A 22,105-nucleotide genomic window follows, 5' to 3' on the forward strand; every position below is an offset into this window, starting at 1 on the left:
CTTTATTCTTAAACTGTGACCTATGGTTCTGAGCGCCCCCAACATCAGGAACATTTTTCCTGCAGTTACAGTAAGTGAAAATCTAGCAGGCAAGCAGGATGCTTTCACCAACCATCCCCATTTGAAGTCCACTATCTTCCACCGTATCTACCCAGTGCTTGGTACTTACTCCAGCACCGAGCCGCAGCCTGATCCATGCCGGTCACCTGGGCGAATTTGGCACAGAGACTCACGGCAGCGGCGCAATGCTTCGACGCCTCCGATGACCCGGGACTCTTGCACTGAGGCTGCTCCATGGCCGGAGTTGCAGTGAGCGACTCGCCAGCCCCAAAAACACTCTCCAGCCCCGCTCCTCGTCTGCATCTGTCCCCGCTGCTGCTTCCGCTTCTAACACCCGCGGCCCATGCAGTGGATATGAGTTTTGAAATTTTCGTTGATCACAAAATTTCTCACAACAGAGCGAGAGAAATTTGTTATCAGAGTGAGAATTTGGTGAAATGCGTGATTCTCACGCTCAGTGCATGGGAATTGGCAGCACTGCCTCTCTATCCCCCTCTCCCTCTCCCCCCTCTCTCTCTCCCCCTCTGTATTCAATGTGTAATGGGGATATTTAAGTTCAAAATTTGCATTAGTTATCCCAAATATATCTCACTTGCACATTTTTTAAACTTATTTTTTTGGTGAAATCTTTTTTTTAATAGAACCATATAACAATTACAGCGCGGAAACAGGCCATCTCGGCCCTTCTAGTCTGCGCCGAACACTTACTCTCACCTAGTCCCATCTACCTGCACTCAGACCATATCCCTCCATTCCTTTCCCATCCATATACCTATCCAATTTATTTTTAAATGATAAAATCGAACTTGTCTCCACCACTTCCACTGGAAGCACATTCCACACAGCTACCACTCTCTGAGTAAAGAAGTTTCCCCTTAAGTTACCCCTAAACTTTTGTCCCTTAATTCTCAAATCATGGCCCCTGATCATTTGAATCTTCCCTACTCTCAATGGAAAAAGCTTATCCACGTCAACTCTGTCCATCCCTCTCATAATTTTAAAGACCTCTATCAAGTCCCCCCTTAACCTTCTGCACTCCAAAGAATAAAGACCTAACTTGTTCAAACTTTCTCTGTAACTTAGGTGCTGAAACCCAGGCAACATTCTAGTAAATCTCCTCTGTACTCTCTCTATTTTGTTGACATCTTTCCTATAATTTGATGACCAAAATTGTACACCATACTCCAGAATTAGCCTCACCAATGCCTTGTACAATTTTAACATTACATCCCAACTTCTATACTCAATGCTCTGATTTATAAAGGCCAGCACAGCAAAAGCTTTCTTTACCCCCCTATCTACATGGGATTCCAACCTTCAGGGAACTATGCACAGTTATTCCTAGATCCCTCTGTTCAACTGCATTCCTCAATTCGCTACCATTTACCATGTATGTCTTATTTTGATTTGTCCTGCCAAGATGTAGCACCTCACACTTCATTCTACTTCATTATCCACAACACCACCTATCTTAGTATCATCTGCGTACTTACTAATCCAATTTACCACACCATTATCCAGATCATTGATGTATATGACAAACAACAGTGGACCCAACACAGATCCCTGAGGCACCCCACTAGTCACCGGCCTCCAACCTGACAAACAGTTATCCACCATTACTCTCTGTTATCTCCCATTCAGCCATTGTTGAATCCATCTTGTTACTGCACTATTAATACCCAACAATTGAACCTTCTTAACCAACCTTCCATGTGGAACCTTGTCAAAGGCCTTACTGAAGTCCGTATAGACAACATCCACTGCTTTACCCTCATCAATTTCCCTAGTAACCTCTTCAATAAATTCAAGAAGATGAGTCAAACATGACCTTCCAGGCACAAATCTATGTTGACTGTTCCTAATCAGACCCTGTTTATCCAGTTGATTTTATATATTATCTCTAAGTATCTTTTCCATTAATTTGCCCACCACTGATGTCAAACTAACAGGTCTATAATTGCTAGGTTTACTCTTAGACCCCCTTTTTAAACAATGGAACAACATGCGCAGTACGCCAATCCTCCGGCACCATTCCCATTTCTAATGACATTTGAAATATTTCTGTCATAGTCCCTGCTATTTCTACACTAACTTCCCACAATGTCCTATGGAATATCCTGTCAGGACCTGGAGACTTATCCACTTTTATATTTTTCAAAAGTGTCAGTACTTCGTCGTCTTTGATCCTCATAGTTTCCATAGCTACTTGATTCCCTTACCTCACATAATTCAATATCCTTCTCCTTGGTGAGTATCGACAAAAATAAATTGTTCAATATCTCCCCCATCTCTTTTGGCTCTGCAGATAGCTGTCCACTCTGACACTCTAATGGACCAATTTTATCCCTCATTATCCTCTTGCTATTAATATAGCTGTAGAAACCCTTTGGATTTACTTTCACCTTAACTTGCCAAAGCAACCTCATATCTTCTTTTAGCTTTTCTATATCTTTCTTAAGATTCTTTTTACATTCTTTTTACTCCTCAAGCACCTCATTTACTCCATGCTGCCTATGATTATTGTAGATCTCTCTCTTTTTCCGAACCAAGTGTCCAATTTCCCTTGTAAACCATGGCTCTTTCCAATTATTACTCTTTCCTTTCAACCGACCAGGGACATAAAGATTCTGTACTCTTAAAATGTCACCTTTAAAAGCCCTCCATTTCTCTTCTACATCCTTCCCGTAAAATAAAATGTCCCAATTCACTCCTTTTAAATCCTTTCGCATCTCCTCAAAGTTAGCCTTTCTCCAATCAAAAATCTCAACCCTTGGTCCAGTTCTGACATTCTCCATAATTATATTGAAACTAATGGTATTGTGATCACTGGGCCTGAAGTGCTCCCCAACACATACCTCCGCCACCTGACCTGTCTCATTTCCTAACAGGTCATGAGACCTGTTAGGAAATGCCCCTTCTCTAGTAGGCACCTCTATGTATAGCTGCAAAAAAACTATCCTGCACACATTTTACAAACTCCAAATCACCCAGCCCTTTTACAAAATGTGTTTCCCAGTCTATGTGTGGAAAATTGAAATCTCCCACAATCACAACCTTGTGCTTGCTACTAATATCTGCTATCTCCTTACATATTTGCTCTTCCAATTCTCGCTCCCCATTAGGCGGTCTATAATGCACCCCTATAAGTGTTGCTACACCTTTCTCATTTCTCAGTTCCACCCAAGTAGCCTCCCTAGACGAGCCCTCTAATCTCTCCTGCCAAAGCATTGCTGTAATATCTTCGCTAACAAGCAATGCAACACCTCCACCTCTTGCCCCTCCAATTCTATCACACCTGAAGCAACAAAATCCTGGAATATTTAGTTTCCAATCACAGCCATCCTGCAACCATGTTTCACTAATCGCCGCAACATCATACTTCCAGGTGTCAATCCAGGCTCTAAGCTCATCCACCTTTCTTACAATGCTCCTAGCATTAAAATATACACATTTAAGAAACCCACCGCCTTTTATTCTCTGTTTATTATCTTTTTCTTCTTTCTCCCCTACATATTGGGTCTGAGTGCTTCCCTTCTCTGCCTCCTGCCTCACACACTGTCTACTAGCTTTCTATATTTGAGTCCCTCCCCCAAACCGTTCTAGTTTAAAGTCTTGATACTCTGAACAAACTGAAGACCACACCTAAAAACGCACAATGATGGATGAGGATAGACACAAAATGCTGGAGTGGCTCAGCAGGTCAGGCAGCATCTCTGGAGAAAAGGAATAGGTGATGCTTCGTGTAGAGACCCTTCTTCAGACTGAAGAAGGTCTGACTTCTTCTTCAGTCTAAAGAAGGGTCTTGACCCAAAACGTCACCTATTCCTTTTCTCCAGAAACACGACCTGACCCAATGAATGACCAGCATTTTGTGTCTATCTTTGATGTAAACCAGCACCTGCAGTTCCTTCCTACACAATGATGGATGATGTAAGGTTTTACATCTATTATTATATAAAAGTCTGTGGCTGCCACCTGACGACTATCCGTCTGGCTGCCGGCTGCCTTTCTTCCTTTTGATTCACTGCTCCTTCCTATCAGCTTCCAACACACTTCAAAACAAAGTTGCAAGACAGGAACACTCTGAACTTTTCACCTCAATGGAATATCACAGCAAGTGCTTCAACAGGAGGGGTTGGGCCAATTGGTATTGCAATTGGAACTGCTGCAGCAGGCAGGGGAGGTGAAATTGGAATTATTTTTAAATCCACTGCTGAGGGAGGCAGGGGAGTGCTGGAATCTTACATTTGGGAAAGGGTTCAGTTCCGTTGGAGGAGACGGGTGCATGGTGGAATATTGGGTTGGGGGATCACACCATTGGGGGAGCAGACCCAACGGGTCTGCAATTGGTCTAGTAAAACATAAAGATGAAGCATTCAAAAGAGGGTAAAACCAAATCAGACCCGGGCAACTGATGGGAAAGATGCAAATGGCCATAAATGTTGAGAAACCAAACAATTATTAAGAAATACTAACAGGGATGATGGAAAGATAACAGAGCAAACAAAACAATAGCCTCACAGATCCTTTGAAACCTGTTATCTTGTAAGTGAAAAGAAGAAAAGAGTGAGAACTATTATCTTGAAACATTATTTCCAATGAAAGAAGAGCATAGCATGACAGGTATTCCCCAGAAAACCTTGATTCATCCATTGTGACATCAAAATTAATGTTGGCAAAATAGAAATGATGAAGAAAACAATGCCATTAATGACTTGGACAAGGTGATCATTACGGTTTTTTTTTAAAGTCTTATTAAACTATCTCATCATTTTCTATATTTCAATGAGATCATCTCTAAACTCCAGAGAGTGTAAGGTCATCTGACTCAATATCCTCTCAGGAAAACCCCCAGCATTTGTTATTGATATTAAAGTATGACAAATCCCCAGATCAGTGTTCTATTGCAGTTTTTAAAAGAAGGCAATGAGACTATTGCAGATTCCTGCCTATAATCTTGTGAGGGTAACTTGATTTAGGATCCATTTCTTTAGATTGGAAAATTGCTTCTGTTGCGCCACTTTTTATGAAAGTGAGCAGGGAATCCAAACACCAGTTTGCCTCACATTCTTCAGCAGGTAATTGCTCAATTCTTTTTTGAAGATAATCAGTCATTCCATAAAACATTTCTGCTGAATTCTTCAGAATTCACTCGTAAAGCTTAAGTCATTCCTCATGAACATCAATTACCTTTTTGAAGGGATTGCTAAAATGGTGCATAGGAAAACATCCATGGTCTTTATTCCTGTTGTGCCTTGCAGATGGTGGAAGTGTTTGTGAATTAACTCATGGAGTCTCCTTATGCGGCATATCCCATCTCTGATGTGCTCTTGGAGCTTTGGTAATTAAATGGCTAGTTGAGGTCTATAATGAAGGTATTTATTTTGGGCACACGAGGAACTGCAGATGCTGGTTTGCAAAATAAGACACAAAGTGCTGGAGTAACTCAGTGGGTCAGGCAGCTTCCCTGGAGAACATGGATACGTGACGTTTTGGGTTGGGATCCTTCTTCAAAGTCTGAAGAAGAGTTCCGACCTGAAACGTCACCTATCCATGTTCTCCAGAGATGCTGCATGACTCGCAGAGTTACTCCAGCACTATGCCTTTTTTCTTATGGAGTTGTATGTCAAGGGGAAATGGTCGCATTTCCAATTAAAGGAGATAGTTTTTTGTAGAAATAAAATATTTTGAGGCCTAGGGGGCAAAGCAATCTGGGTTTGGACTGCCTTTCCAAGATGGGTGTGTGCACAGCCATAATTGGTAGCAAGAACTGTAATAGAATGACTTGTTGAGTACATGATAGAATAGATTATTTTTGCATTATGGCAACAACAACAGTGAAAATAACACTCGGACTTTATTCTCCACTGTCAACAAACTACTTAAGCCTCCTGAAACCTCGAATCACCTCACCTCCACTGCTCAGTGTAATATGTTTTTGGACTTCTTCAGTACCAAAATCACCAGCATTCATCACCAATTGAACTCTTTCTCAGCTTCTGCTCGCAACAGCCCACCCTGGACTTCCACACTGGACTCCCCACTCTCCACCCTATCTACTTTCCAGCTTCCAACAGTCGAAGAAATAACTAAACTCATCACCAAGTCCAAGAACTCCTCCTGCTTGCTTGATCCCATTCCTACTGTCCTGGTTAAATCCTGTCTGCCCTCTATCTCACCCATCATAACGTCCATAATTAACTCCTCCCTATCAACTGCTACTGTCCCTACATCTCTCAAAACAGCTTCTGTCACCCCGATTCTAAAAAAAACAGGTTCTGATCCAAACAATCCAAATAACTACCGCCCCATCTCCAACCTCCCATTCATCACTAAACTTCTGGAAAGGACAGTAGCGACACAACTTCAAGTCCACCTTCAAAACAATAACCTCTATGAACCATTTCAGTCCGGTTTTCGCCACAATCACAGAACTAAAACAGCCTTGGTAAAAATTACAAATGATCTCCTTCTCGCAGCTGACACCAGTCACTTATCCATTCTGATCCTCCTCGACCTCACAGCAGCCTTTGACACCATCTCCCACCCAATTCTTCTGGAACATCTATCTGCCACCGGCATCAACAACAATGCACTACTTTGGTTCATGTCCTATCTACACGACAGAAAACAGTTCATCCAGGGAAATAAAGTCACATCCACAACTGCCACAGTCACCCATGGTGTTCCTCAGGGATCGGTGCTGGGGCCACTGCTTTTTATCATCTATATTCAACCTCTTGGCAATATGCTCCGTCATTTTGGAATCAATTTTCACTGCTACGCCGATGATACACAACTTTACCTCTCCACAAAACCAATCACCTCCCTTCCCCCAACTGACCTCACCACCTGTCTTCAAGCTATCAGCAACTGGATGTCACTCAACCTTCTAAAACTCAATGGAAATAAAACAGAAATCATGCTAATTGGCTCAAAGTCCACACTCTCCAAAACCCACCCGTTCACCATTTCAGTTGATGGCTCACCCATACCCACCTCCTCCCATGTCAAAAGTCTTGGCATCATTTCTGGACAGTACACTTTCCTTTAGCCCCCACATCAGCAATATCACACGCTCTGCATACTTTCATCTCCGCAACATCTCCAGACTCCACCCCTCCCTCTCCAAAGACAATACAAAAGTCCTCATCCACGCTCTGGTCACATCCCGCATCGATTACTGCAACGCCCTCCTCACTTGCACCTCCAATAAACTTCTTCATCGCCTCCAATGCATTCAGAACTCTGCAGCCCGGATCATCACCCGCACCAGATCATCGGACCACATCACACCCATCCTCACTCAGCTCCACTGGCTCCCTGTGCACCACCGGATTAACTACAAGATTTTACTGCTGACCTTCAAAGCCCTACACCACCTTGCTCCCCAATACCTCTCTGACCTGCTGCTACCATACACTCCTTCCCGGTCACTTAGTTCCTCCTCAGCTGCAATTTTAACTGTCCCCACATTTAGACTCAGCACCATGGGTGCCAGAGCCTTCAGCTGCTCTGCCTCACGTCTCTGGAACACTCTCCCACCTCCCATCCGTCGCCTGGACACTATCGATCAATTCAAACCACAACTCAAAACACACCTGTTTAGATTAGCATACCCGACATAACTTCCACCATGTTCACCCTGATTTTAATGACTTAAAATGTTTTGTGTAATTTTTGTTGTTTTTTTTTTGTTTTTAATCAACTTGATTTTAATATTGATAAATGTATTGTGATTTTATGTCCTTGGGTGTCCAGAAAGGCGCCAGCAAATGAAATGCATTATTATTATTATTATTATTTTGTATTAAATGGTGGTGTTTAAGACTGAAAAGGGCAGTCTATCATCTGAGCTCTTTGAAACTATAAAAAAATGTGTTTGTCCTGTCAAAACATAATAATAACGTCAAATACTGGACTAGAGGGAAGATAGACAAAAAGTGTTGGAGTTATTCAGTGGGTCAGGCAGCACCTCTAGAGAAAAAGGATGGATGATGTCTTGGGTTAGGAACCCAAAATGTTATCCATCCATTTTACACACAAGCTGGTGGGTGCCTGGAACATGCTGCTGGGGATAGTGTTGAAGGCAGATACGATAGTGGCATTTAAGTTGCAGTTACATGGCAGATATATATATACGGGAAATAGAGGGGTATGGATCATATGTAGGCAGATGAAGTTAGTTTTTCTTTGTATTATGTTTGGCACAGACATTGTACAACAATGGCCTATTCCTGCACTGTTCATTTCTATGTTCTAACTGAAAGATACTGACAAAGTTGCAATCGCAATACCATCGTGAACCATTGGAGTTTGTTGATGCTGTTGGTTTTGAACAAGGAAGTCAGCTCCAAGATGAGGGCATACTTGTACGTGGCTTTATCATTGTACTAATGAAGCATACAATCTGTGCAAATGCTTCTACACTTCCTGATGTTCTTTCATCAAGGAGATAGACATGAATATTCTTTTCCTTGAGTGGATTTCTTCTGCGTAATCTTGGGCAGCAGTAGGTTGCAAAATATGACATAAATCACCATCCTTGGCTTGAAATGATCCAGAGGCCAATAAATTCAGCATGACAGTACCATAATTCCATCGGCACTCGTATGTAACTACGGCTGTTGAAGGTGGCAGAATACTGTCAACCGTGGCCTTTGAACGTTTGGGCTCTGGATTCAGGAAGAGATGGATTGGTCCTGAAAGACTCATGGACACGCAATTCTCCTAGCTATGATCCTTCTCTCCCTCTCTCTGTACTCTCCTCAGTGAAGTATCACTGGGCTTAGCTCTCCCACTCTACCATTTAATGAAGGGTATTTTGGGATTTGAAGACTCCATCACAGACTTATTGAGGCTCTAACGGTTACATTTAAGGAGAAATTACAGAAATAATGAATGTATTTTTTGTAATATAGAAGTGGTGATTAGATGGAAGTTGTGGGAAACCAATGAAGTGGATGCAGAGAGAGTATTCAGTGTTTTTGAGTCTAGGGCTGGTAGCACATAGAGTCGGGCTGTTACATTTAAAGGGTTGTAGGAGTTTGGAAGTCCCACAGATGGCCACAAATTCTATATGTTGTTTTTTTAATGAGTTTAGTCAATTTTTGTTGACCAAAAATATCAATGAATTTGGAAGTAATGCAGCAGGGATATTGAGTTTATTTACAGATTCAGGTTCAGATTCGGGTGCTGTCTATGTGGGGTTTGCATGTTCTCCCTCTGACCGCAAAGTTTCCTCTGGGGGCTCGGGTTTCCTCTCACATCCCAAAGACGTGCACATTTGTAGGGTAATTGGCCTATGTAAATTGTGGACCAGGTGGACCGAAGAGCCTGTTTCCATGCTGTATCTCTGTATCCACTATATCTCTAAACTAAACTACAAATTCTGGGAGTGTTCATGTGAATTACTTGCAATAATAATGGGTTGGAGGAAATTTTGTATGTGCACATCGTTTTCTCAGTGTGAAGGTAATATTATTGTGCAAAATATTTTAGTTTGCACTGTCTAATCGCATTCTTTGTGCATGAGTTAAAACATGCCCAAACAGATGGGAAAATATGACTCCCACGAAACTGAGACAAGATTAAATGGATGGAAAATCTGTTTAAATATAAAACTACTTTAACATTAAAAATAAAACTTTACTTAGTAAAATATGTGTGCTCTGGCAATTAATGCCAAAATTATGACAAAGAAAATAACCAGAGTTTAATGCTGAGAATTGAAGGTAGGGTCAGATCTGTCTGGTGTCTGGCACATCCTGCTGTGGATCTATACAACACAACTGTGTGGAGGTCTTCTGCCCATCATCTCCAGTTCAGGCTGGTTGGAAGAAGCTGAGCACGCACAAGGAAGAAAGTGTTCAGAACGTACAGAAATATGTCATTAAATAATTCCTAAAAAGGAACCTATTTTAGACCGTGGGGCTAATTCCAGGCTCCCGATTTGGAAACTTCAAGAGAGCTTGGGTCAAAGAGGAGGCAACCATGCATAGTACAGTATAAACTGAAAATGTGTATCACAGTAAAAATACATAACGTGTTGGAGTCACTTAATGGGTCAGGCAGCGTTTTTAAATTTTACTCTGGCACATTTTATTTTGTATCTGCTGAGTTTGTCCAACATTTTATGTCCTTTTTTTGTATGTTGCCTGACCTACTGAGTTACTCCACCACATTGAGTCTGAAGAAGGGTCCTGACCTGAAACATCATGTTCTCTAGGGATGCTGCCTGGCCCGCTGAGTTAGTCAAGAACTTTGTGTCATTCAAGCACATTATGCCTTTTACTATGAACCAGCATCTGCCGTTCCTTGTAGCAACGTGAATCACAGTGTTAGATTTTATAAGTTGTATGGTGTTCTATATGTTGACACAGATTAAAATAAAATTAATTGACTTACCTACAAGTCACCTTGGAACAATAAATCAAATCTTTTGCAGGCTTGCCAACGATTGCTGCAAGAACTGCTCGAACTTACAGTTTTTCTCTTTGGAATCTGTTTGAATGTACATTGAGCTCAGATGGCTATTGGTACCTCAGCCTCCCAACATACAGCCTCTCTCTTATTCTTTTCAGGCTCCCTCCATACCCTTCTCCTCCGGCTTGGGTGACATTTTTTAATTTTTTTAATTTTTTTTTAATTTTATTAGAAGTAAGTACAATTACAGTGGTACCTTTTTACAGGTTCCCAAAAGTATGTTAACATATTACATTCTCCGTACAACTTCCTTTTTTTTTTTTTAAAGAGAAAAGTAAGAAGAGAAAAATAAAAAGAGGTGGTAAAGAGTGAAGGATAGGCTAGTGTGCGTGAGTAAGAAGCAGAAAAAGAAAATAGTGAAGAAAAGAAATAAGTGAGGAGGGAAAGCTGGAGGAAGTTTATCCAATCGCCACAAGGAGATGATTTTTTATGTTCTAGATCGTCCTTCACCCATACCTGAAACTTTTAACTTTCACGATACTGTTGCACCACATGACTCCAAGATATCAATAAATGGGAACCAACTCATTAAGAATTGGTCTTGTTTGTCTATTAGGAGGAGTCCCATTTCTTCCAAATGCGCTGTGTCCAGCATATTACTGATCCACATTTTAAATGTTGGTATATTAGCATTTTTCCAAAATTTAAGTATAAGTTTTTTTGCTATTATTAACCCATAATTAAAGAATGAGTTTTGGTGTTTATTTAATTTGTTCCCATCTCCCCTTAATCCAAATATAATCATTTCAGTATTAGAGTCCATTTTTATCTTAAATAGCTTTGTGAATATATCAAATATATCACACCAAAATTTCTGACGTTTTGTACAAGAAACAAATGAATGTGTAATATTGGCATTTTGAGAAAGACATTTATCACAGAAGGGAGAGATATTTGGATAAAATTTATTCAACCTAATTTTTGAATAATATAATCTATGTAATATTTTAAATTGAATTAAATTGTGTCTAGCGTTAATCGAACATTTATGTATATATATCAAATACTTTTCCCATGTTTCTTTTGAGATTTTTGTCATTAATTATTTTTCCCAGTCTTCTCTAATTGCCTCTGTTGATGGTAATTCTCTGTTTAAAATACTGTTATATAGGTATGATATTAATTTTTGTGACTCCGCCTTGAAATTCATTGCTTCTTCAAGTGGATCTAAAATTATACTTTGAAATCTTGGTATATATTTCTTCATAAAATCACATACCTGTAAATATTTAAAATATTGGTTGTTATTCAATTTAAATTTTGATTTTAGTTGTTGAAATGATAATAAATTTCCCATTTCATACAAGTCACCTACCTTTTTAATTCCCGGCTTGGGTGAAATGACAGTGAAATTCAGTGTTGGAGACATCTCCCAGTGGTAGGGAAGGCCCTCACTGTGCCTTGTAAATCAGCTGGGAGGCTGAAATCAGTTGAATCATACTGCATAGTCCCGATGACATGAAGCTGGTGAGCTCAGGTAGTTCTCTGGTCATTTAAAAATTCTTCACCCAGTACCCTCCTGAACAGTGAAATCAGTCCTTTCAAAACTCTGTGTTCTTCCATAGCAAATCAGGGACCTGCTATGTTGATGCGTGACTGTACATTTTGAAATATTAATGGTGCTTAAAGCAGATATTAACAATTGCTGGTGGTTGTTGATTCATCGTGAGATAAAAGTGGACATAATAATAATCTTATTGTGTCCACTGACGAATGGTTTAGTTTTGCAAGGTAAGAGCATCCCTTTCCAAAAGCTTGAATTTGATAATCTAGCTTTCTGGTCAAGTTGCTCTGGCAGATATTTTCTGATGCCTAATGGATTTTGCTCAGATGAATGTGCAAGATCCCAGTGTAACAGGTCACTGAACAGCACCTTCAGGTGTCAAACAAGTCTTTCCTGATTTTATGCGTAGCTACACATTGCGTTTTTTGCAGGATTAGCATTCTTACCATGTAACTTAAAACCAGATGTGAGAAATCTTGCCACAAATTAATCTTTAATGTCAGCACCATACGATAGTGGAGGGCAGTCTTGTGATACTAAGGATGTTCTCCTGTCTGTATGCATGTCTGTTCCACCAAGAGTTATAAACTGTTATTTTGCTTCAATTGCAGAGAATTAGAAAGAGACCTGCGGCCATCAAACAGATACCAGGACACAGATCATTCTGTCAGTGAGGAGCTGGAAGACGTCTCAGGAATACTGCAGTGTTCGGCAAATGTCCTTGGTAGAATTGTTTTTTTATATTCTATGTCACTCAAGAGTGTTGTTTTCTCTTGCAAAATAATTTTGTTAGTCAGAAGTTGCTTGAATGTCATTTTGATTCTGTCCACCATGCTGGCCGAGGCCATGGTTTGATTTCCAGTAGAAACTATTTTGATCTTGTTTAGTTTAGTTTAGAGATACAGCGCGGAAACAGGCTCTTCAGCCAATCGAGTCCACGCCGACCAGTGATCACCGTACAATAGCACTATCCTACACGCTAGGAACAAGTTACAATCTCTATCAAAGCCAATTAACCTATTAACCTACAAGTCTTTGCAGTGTGGGAGGAAACCGGAGAACCTGGAGAAAACCGTCACGGTCACAGGAAGAAAGTACAACTCCGTACAGGCAGCACCCGTAGTCAGGATCGAACCAGGGTCTCTGGCGCTGTAAGGCAGCAACTCTACGGCTGTACTGTGCCGCTGTGCCACCCTCAAGACAAACCATTGTGGAATATGCTTCTAATGTGGTTAATGTTGATTTGAATCACCATTTTATAGGATGGACCCGGAAGAGGTTACTCATTCAGTGTGTAATTAGTTTCTTGTTGATCCTTGATACAGTTAAACATCTTATTCCCCAGAATATGACTCAGATTAGTGCATGTTCACTATTGAAGCCCCTGTCCCACTTGGGAGACCTCCACCGTGACCTCTGGCGAGTTTGCCTGCAACCCATAGTCGCGGCGCGGTCGCTAGGAGGTCGTAGGAGGTCTTTGTCACTGTCCTTCATGCTCGGGAGTGGTCTCCGCGTAGTCGAGGCTTCAGCTAGGTCGCGGCGTATTTTTCAAGATGTTAAAAATTGACCGCGACTAAAAATAGGTCGCCGTGGGAACAATCTATTTTTTTTAGTCGTAGGTCTAGTCGAAGTCGGTCGTAGTAGGTCGTGATGCTAGTTGTAGGTAGTCAAAGGTGGTCGAAGGTAATAGCTTTTTTTTCTACTGAACAAAAGGTCAGTAGAAAAAAAGGTAATGTAAACAGCAGCACGTGATCGCTGTCACTCCAGGGCATGTTCATTCATAGCGGGAGAGTTTTTTGGAGAGGAGACATGTGTTCTAGAGATGGCACCAAGAAGGCAGCAGCGCAGGAGGAGGGCACAACCCTAAAAAGAACTCCTGCGTTGACTTTCGCTGTGGGCCTAGGGTCGTTGTCCTGTTGGAAACAGGAGGGGGACCTTGGTTCCAGCAGAATGCCATCCTGTACGAAAAGGAAAATGAGGGGTACAGGGACAGGGACAAGAATGGCATGCTTGCCATCCACTGGCCCACATGTGTGCTTAAAGTTCCATCTTTTGTCAAAGCCCAGCGCCACTCTCTTCCAGTCATCTGGTGTACTGGGACAGTCCATCACATCATCTCCATTCACCCATTGAGACATCTTCTTGTGCTACCTCTTCATCCTTGCTCTTCCCCTTCTGCCTTTCTTAAAAGGCTGCTGAAGCAAAAGGGCTACTGCAAACAGCAGTAGTTGTATTTTTACTAACATCCTCCAAACTAGTTCCTTCCTTGCTTGCATGGTTCAGAATGATTTAAAAAAAAATCTGGGAGGCATTTTTTAGTGAGAAAAAAATGTAGACATTACATAATTTTATCAGGTGATCATTTGAGCTGTAATCACTCGTCACTGGTCGTTGTTGGTTTTCGGTGTGGTCCTCTGAGGTGGAAGGGGGTCGTGCTCATTCACGGACCAATTTGCCAGAGACCATCCTTGAGTAAAACGTACATGGTCGAAGCCTGTCTTCAACATAGTCTAAGGAGGTCTACTTCATAGTCAAGGGAGGTCTTCAACATAGTCGTAGGAGGTCGTACACATAGTCGAGGAAGTTAGTAGGAGGTCATAGGTCACCACAACCTTGATTTTGTTTAGTCGCTTAAGGCCGCCAGAGTTCGCGGTGGAGGTCTCCCAAGTGGGACAGGCCTTTAAGGGAAGCAGGCAAATGCACTGAAAGCCTTTTATGATCAGACTAAACTTGTGAGACCCCAAAGTGACCTTAAAGAAAGAAGTAAATCAAATGGGAAACCTCAAAAATGAGCAAAGACTTACCTTAATAATAACAGAAACACACAGAAACAGTAAAGGGATTTAAGAAATGTACGTTTAAAAGAGAAATGAAATAAATAATAGTGTCATTGGGTTTAAGTATCTAGGGAGATGTCTGTGTTTTGCAGTAACTCTCCACAAAAGCTGGTGATCTGAAGTGAATGTAAACTCCCGAATATAAAAGTTTTGAGACTATACGAAACGAGTACAGGAGTAGGCCAAAAAAGACACAAAGTGCTGGAATAAATCAGCGGGTCAGGCAGCATCCACTAGTGGGAAGGTCTAGGTTCAGAGGGCACAGCCTCAGAATAAAGGGACGTACAGTGCATTCAGAAAGTATTCAGACCCGTTCACTTTTTCCACATTTTGTTATGTTACACCCTTATTTTAAAATGGATTAGATTCTTTTTTTTTAATCATCAATCTACACACAATACCCCAGAATGAAGAAGCGAAAACAGGTGTTTAGAAATTTTTGCAACGTAATTAAAAATAAATAACTGAAATATCACATTTACGTAAGGATTCAGACCCTTAGCCATGACACTCAAAATTGAGCTTAGGTTCATCCTGTTTCCATTGATTATCCTTGAGATGTTTCCTCAACTTGATTGGAGCCCACCAGTGGTAAATTAAATTGTTTGGACATGATTTGGAAAGGCACACACCTGTCTACATAAGGTCCCACTGTTGACAGTGCATGTCAGAGCAAAAACCAAGCCATGAAGACGAAGGAATTTTCCGTAGACCTCTGAGACAGGATTGTGTCGAGACACAGATCTGGGGAAGGGTATAAAATAATTTCTGCAGCATTGCAGGTCCCGAAGAGCACAGTGGCCTCCGTCATTCCTAAATGGAAGAACTTGGAACCACCAGGACTCTTCATAGACCTGGTCGCCCGCCTAAACTGAGCAATCGGGGGAGAATGGCCTTGGTCAGGGAGGTGACCAAGAACCCCATGGTCACTCTGACAGAGTTCCAGAGTTCCTCTGTGGAGATGGGAGAACCTTCCAGAAGGACAACTATATCTGTAGCTCTCCACTAATCAGGTCTTTATAGTAGAGTGGCCAGACAGAAGCCACTACTCAGTAAAAGGCACATGACAGCCCGCTTGGAGTTTGCCAAAAGGCAAACAAGATTCTCTGGTCTGATGGAACCAAGATTGAACTCTTTGGCCTGAATGTCAAGTGTCACGTCTGGAGGAAACCAGGCACCGCTCATCACCTGGCCAATACCATACCTATGGTGAAGCATGGTGGTGGCAGCATCATGCTGTGGGGATGTTTTTCAGCGGCAGGAACAGGGAGACCAGTCACGATCGAGGGAAAGATGAACGGAGCAAAGTACAGAGAGATCCTTGATGAAAACCTGCTCCAGATACTGGACCTGAGACTGGGGCGGAGGTTCACTTTCCACCAGGACAACGACCCTAAGCACACAGCGAAAGTCAACGCAAGAGCCTGTGAATGTCCCTGAGTGGCCCAGCCAGAGCCCGGACTTGAACCCGATCGAACATCTCTGGAGGGTCCTGAAAATAGCTGCATTGAGGCTCCCCATCCAACCTGACAGAGCTTGAAAGGATCTGCAGAGAAGAATGGGAGAAATTACCTAATTGCAGGTGTGCCAAGCTTGTAGCATCATACCCAAGAAGATTTGAGGTTGTAATTGCTGCCAAAGATGCCTCAACAAAGTACTGAGTAAAGGGTCTGAATACTTATGTAAATGTGATATTTCAGTTATGTCTTTTTAATTACGTTGCAAAATTTCTAAACACCTGTTTTCGCTTTTTTATTATGGGGTATTGTGTGTAGATTGATGATTTAAAAAAAAAAAGAATTTAATCCATTTTAGAATAAGACTGTAACATAACAAAATGTGGAAAAGGTGAATGGGTCTGAATACTTTTTGAATGCACTGTACGTTTAGAAAGGAGATGAGGAATTTAATTGGTCAGAGGGTGGTGAATCTGTGGAATTCATTGCCACAGACGGCTGTGGAGGGCAAATCATTGGGTATTTTTTTTTAAAGAGATTGACAGATTCTTGATTAGTAAGGGTTTCAAAAGTTATGGGGAGAAAGTAGGAGAATGGGGTTGAGAAGGAAAGCTAGATCAGCCACGATAGAATGGTGGAGTAGACTCGATTAGCCGAATTGCCTAATTTTACTTCTATGACTTATGATTGTACGAGCATCCCTGGAGAACATGATGCCACCTATCCATGTTCTTCAGGGATGCTGCCTGACCCATTGAATTACTCTAGCACATTGCGTCTTTTTTTGTAAACCAGCATCTGCAGTTCCTTGTTTCTACTGGAGTAGGCCAAATTGTCACTCAAACGTGCAAAATCATGGCTGATCCAACAAAGCACGACTTTGCATTTTATAGCACCATTTCATATCCCCAGATATTGTCCAGCAAAGCAAACGTTTGAAGTGTGGTGGCAATTGTAATATGGGGAACATAGCAGCCGATGTGAATCAGTATTACTAAAATAGATTATCTCATTATTTAGTGACAAGCATCACTAAATAATTGGATAATCTATTTTGGTAATACTGCCTCAAAGATAAATATTGGCTTGAGCACCGGGGAAAATTCCCTTGATTTTCTTTGTAATTATGCCATGGAATCTTTACACATATTGGACAGGGAAGACGTATGAGCTTCAGTTTGACATCTGATCTAAAAGACATCAGCTCTGAGAAGGCAGCACTGCATCTGTACTGCATTGTAAGCCTGAGCTCATGTCTCTGGAATGGGGCTTTTGACGTTGAAATTATTACATAAAATATAGAATGTTACATCACAGGAATGGTACTTCACAATGTCCATGCCGAACATGATGTCTGGTTAAACTAATTTCCTCTGCCCGTGCCATAAGCCTCCAATCCTTGCATATCCATGTGCCTCTTAAATGGCATTATCGTATCTGCCTCAACTACCATCCATAGTAACACGTTACAGGCATCCACCACTGTGTAAAACAAATTGGCCCACACATCTCCTATATACTTTGCGACTCCCACCTAAGGCCATACCCTCTAGTCCTTGACATATCCAGCCTAAGAATTAGATTCTGATTGTATACCCTATCTACTGTATGCCACTAATAACATTTTATACTTCTATCAGGTTTCCTCTCAACCTCCAATATTCCAGAGAAAATTATCCAAGTTTGTCCAATCTCCCCTTATTTATAATACTATCTAATCTAGGCAGCATTCTGGTAAACTTCTTCTGCACCCTCTCCAAAGCCACCACATCATTCCTATAATGGAGTGAACCATTGTCACTGTGCTTGAGTCATTACGCATGCAAGTATCCTTTTCTCTCATATTTCTGTGTCTTCGTTAACAATTTTTTTTCTCTATTCTGTTTTAAAAATAATAATAATTTCTGATATGACTCCATTCTGCAGAAGGATCTCCATATTCCAGCAGCATTTTCAATATAAAAATATTATCATAACATCTTGTTCACTCTTTAATGTTTAAGTTTAAGTTAATAACCCTTATATTGCTGACTGCATTCAAAGAAAACGCACGATAAACATTTTCTCTATTCGATCTATTAAAATTCTTCAGAATTTTAAATTTTAAATTAAATTGCTGCACGTCTTAGTTTCCCAGCTCCTCCACAATCAATACCAATATTGAAATCCCTTTTGCCCATTATGGAAACACATTGTCATGTTTAATATGTTCTGGTCAATCTTGGTTCATTGCTCTTCATGGGTTTATTGTGATTTCAATAATGGAAAGAGCAAAACCCCACAGATTGCTCTGAGAATTGCTTTCCATAAATTTATCTTTTCATTCTTGCACTCTCTTTATATGAACTCAGCTAAACCAGTGTTGCATTCAGTGCTGAAGACTAAAAGCTGATCTGTTTGACGTCATAAAATTTTCAAAGGAAATTGTAGCACAACCATAGAGAATCTATTTTCTCTGGAGAGAAATTAAAAATCGAAAGCACATGAAATCTGTTTCTGAACTGTCTCCAGCACTGAAATATCAACCGTTCTTGTACGCATTTACAAACATATTCTGCGTCTATACGTATTCACATGTAAGTGAGTTCACATGCATGATTGTTCATGTTCATTAGTGATAGGAGCAAAATTAGGTCATTCGGCCCATCGAGTCCACTCCGCCATTCAATCATGGTTGATCCATCTTTCCCTCTCAACCCCATGCTCCTGCCTTCACCCCATAATTGTTGACAACCTTGCTAATCAAGAATCTGTCAATCCTTAAAAATACCCAATAACTTGGCCTCCGCAACTCAGGGTGACACAGTGGCGCAGCGGTAGAATTGCTGTCTTTCAGTGTAAGAGACCAGGGTTCCATCCTGACTATGGGTGCTGTCTGTATGAAGATTGTTTGTTCTCCCTGTGACCACATAGGGTTTCTCCAGGTGCTCCAATTTCTTCGCACACCCCAAAGACGTAGGCTAATTGGTTTCATTAAAAAAACTGTAAATTGTTCCAAGTGTGTAGGATAGCCCTAGGGGATGGGGTGATTGCTGTTCGGCAGGGACTGTGGGCTGAAGGGCCTGTTTCCACGCTGTATCTCTAAAAAAACACAGTACCCTCGGTACCATTTTTGTAAATATCCTCTCTGTAAAGGCATCTAGTCTGACACACTATAACCTTTACTATAGTCTTTAATATAGCGCTGTATCTCTAAAAGTAACACCCAGCCTACCCTCGGGGAGGAGGAGAAGGGACCATTTACTGTGTGGAGATGTTAATGGTGATCTCCAAAACCATCCCACACACCAGCACGTCCCTCCTCAGAATTGGGGCTCAAAACTGGTCATAATACTCTAAATGCGGTCTGACCAGTGCTTTATTAAGCCTCGCCATTCTGTTTGTGTGAGATTGTGAGTGTGTGCATGCATGTATTGGTGACATCACCTCAAGGTGTGGTTGGATCAAAGGCAGTCTACAGAACAAATTTTATTTCCTCTTTGTGCAGTATTTTTGACCCCATGGTCAAATAATCAATGTATTTTGTTAACTGTGGGCTGGCAGTACTAAGACAGGGTGAACTAAATCTAAAAATAAATTCCATAACATCCAAGACAATTTTGATATATTTATGCTGGCCACTTGTCCCGAAGATATGTTATTTATATCTATCTGTCTGTAATTGTTCTTTCATTTAGTTGTTTATTTAACTTATCATTCTGCAGTTTTTAGATATCTTTTTCAAAATTAACTCTGATGGTCTGGAAGAAACATAATTATGTCACATATTACAATGTTTTAACTCCTAATGGCAAATTCTGTAGAGGGCATTCCAAGAGAGGAGAGACAAATATACACAAGGCTTATTTGCACAGAAAGCAAATAGTTGCAGAATCAAATGGAAAATTCTGCAGATTCTGCAACTGAGATAAAGCAGGAAACCCTGGAAATACTCAGCAGATCTGCTGACGTCCATGGAGCAAGAAACAGTTACCGCTTCAAGTTGTAGAACAAGAAACTGCAGATGCTCGTTTACCAAGAAAGAACACAAAATGCTGGAGTAACTCAGCAGGTCAGGCAGCATCCTTCGAGAACACGGATAGGTGACGTTTTGGGTTGGAACCCGTCATCAGACAGAGAAGAGTCCTGACAGGAAATGCCACCTATCCATCTTCTCCAGGGATGCTGCCTGATCCACTGAGCATTTACTCAAGCATTTTGTGGCCTACCGATTCAGGCTGGTGATCTTTCATTGGAAGGTTGTCCTTTCACTTGAAGGACACCTGAAATGTTAATTTATTCTCTCTCCACAGATGCTGCCTGACCTGCTGAATATATCCAACATATTCTGTTTTAAACAGGATGTTGGTTGCTGCAGTGGATGAATGGCCTCTTCTATTATGGACTTGTCATTGAATTCAGATCCAAATGATTGAACCAAGATTTCTGTCTTTGGTCACAATTATACAAAAGGATTTTGGATGGAGGAAATATGGAGGCACAAATAGTTTAATCTCTACTCCCATTGGAGGAGCTCAATGGGATATTGATTGGGGAAGTAGAAACATTCAAACAGGTGTACTTTGGAGACTTTTACTGAGTAAAAATTTACAAAATAACAATCGTAGAAATAGAGTGTACCTCCACACTTGCTCTCCAAAAATAATGCTGTAATTTCCTTCCTTGCCTACATTCTTGTGCTATTCTTCTTTCGTCTGCGTGGGTAAAATTGTAAATTGTTCCTAGTGTGTCGGATAGTGCTAGTGTATGGGGTGATCGCTGATCTGTGCGGACTCGTTGGGCCGACGGGCCTGTTTGCACACTGTATCTCTCAAAGTCTAAAGCCAAAAAAGAAAAATAATATTTATTTAACCAAATCTCTTTGTTCTTTTCAGGTTTGAAGTTTGAAGAATTGCAAGCAAAATTTGGTGAAGAGCTGTTCTGCATCTGTTTTGAAGAGAATGAACGAGTCCTACGGGCAGTCGGCAGCACGTTGCAGGAATTCTTTGGGGGTTTTGATGCTTTGCTGGAGCACGCAAGAACATCTAGAAGTAAACAGGATGAGTTTGAATCCCCTTCTTTCCTATGCAAGGAACTACCCAATGGTACTTTGAAACTTCATTACTTTTACCCACAGAAAATAGTTGGATTTGCAATGCCCGGACTGATAAAAGCAGCGGCAGAGAAGATTTATCAGATGGAAGTAGACGTAGAGCAGGTGCACAATATTGATGAGAAACTGACCGCAGCTGGCATAAACCGGAGCAATTGCCTCACCTTCATTATCAAAGTATATAATGAAGCAACAAATGTGAACTTGCTTCCACAGGGACTAACGCATTCCCCGTCCGATCTAAGGATAAGCATCAACACTTTCAGCAGTGCTTTCCCATTTCATTTCATGTTCGACCCAAGTATGTTGATCCTTCAGCTTGGAGAAGGGCTCAGGAAACAACTGAAATATGACACTCATACGATTCTGAGGTTTCAGGACTGCTTTGAGATAGCTTCCCCAAAGATTTGCTGTACTTTCCAATGGATTCTATCAAAGCTGGCCACACCATTTGTCATTCGTGCCAAGCCAGAAGGTACTGGATTCGAACATCACGACAAAGTAAGTGCATGCCCTTGTTTTTCAATCAAGAATGCCAATTGAGAACAGTGATTAAATTTGGAAATGATAAACAAGCTGGCAATTCTGAAGTAATATCTTTCACATAGGTGTGTAGGATGGAACTGCAGATGCTGGTTGAAATCGAAGATAGATACAAAAATGCTGG

The 22,105-nt window shown here is 41.1% G+C and overlaps 1 protein-coding gene across 1 annotated transcript in view; it reads left to right on the forward strand.

Moving 5' to 3' along the window:
* Positions 1 to 22,105, forward strand: part of gucy1a2 (guanylate cyclase 1, soluble, alpha 2) — a 142,603-nt gene that overhangs the window by 48,318 nt on the left and 72,180 nt on the right. The window contains exons 3-4 of the mRNA XM_055637048.1: positions 12,664 to 12,776; positions 21,221 to 21,939. Of these exons, the coding sequence (XP_055493023.1) occupies positions 12,664 to 12,776; positions 21,221 to 21,939 (832 nt within the window). The remainder of the gene's footprint in view (positions 1 to 12,663; positions 12,777 to 21,220; positions 21,940 to 22,105) is intronic.

The sequence above is a fragment of the Leucoraja erinacea genome, chromosome 6, assembly GCF_028641065.1.
Source record: "Leucoraja erinacea ecotype New England chromosome 6, Leri_hhj_1, whole genome shotgun sequence".
NCBI lineage: Eukaryota > Metazoa > Chordata > Chondrichthyes > Rajiformes > Rajidae > Leucoraja > Leucoraja erinaceus.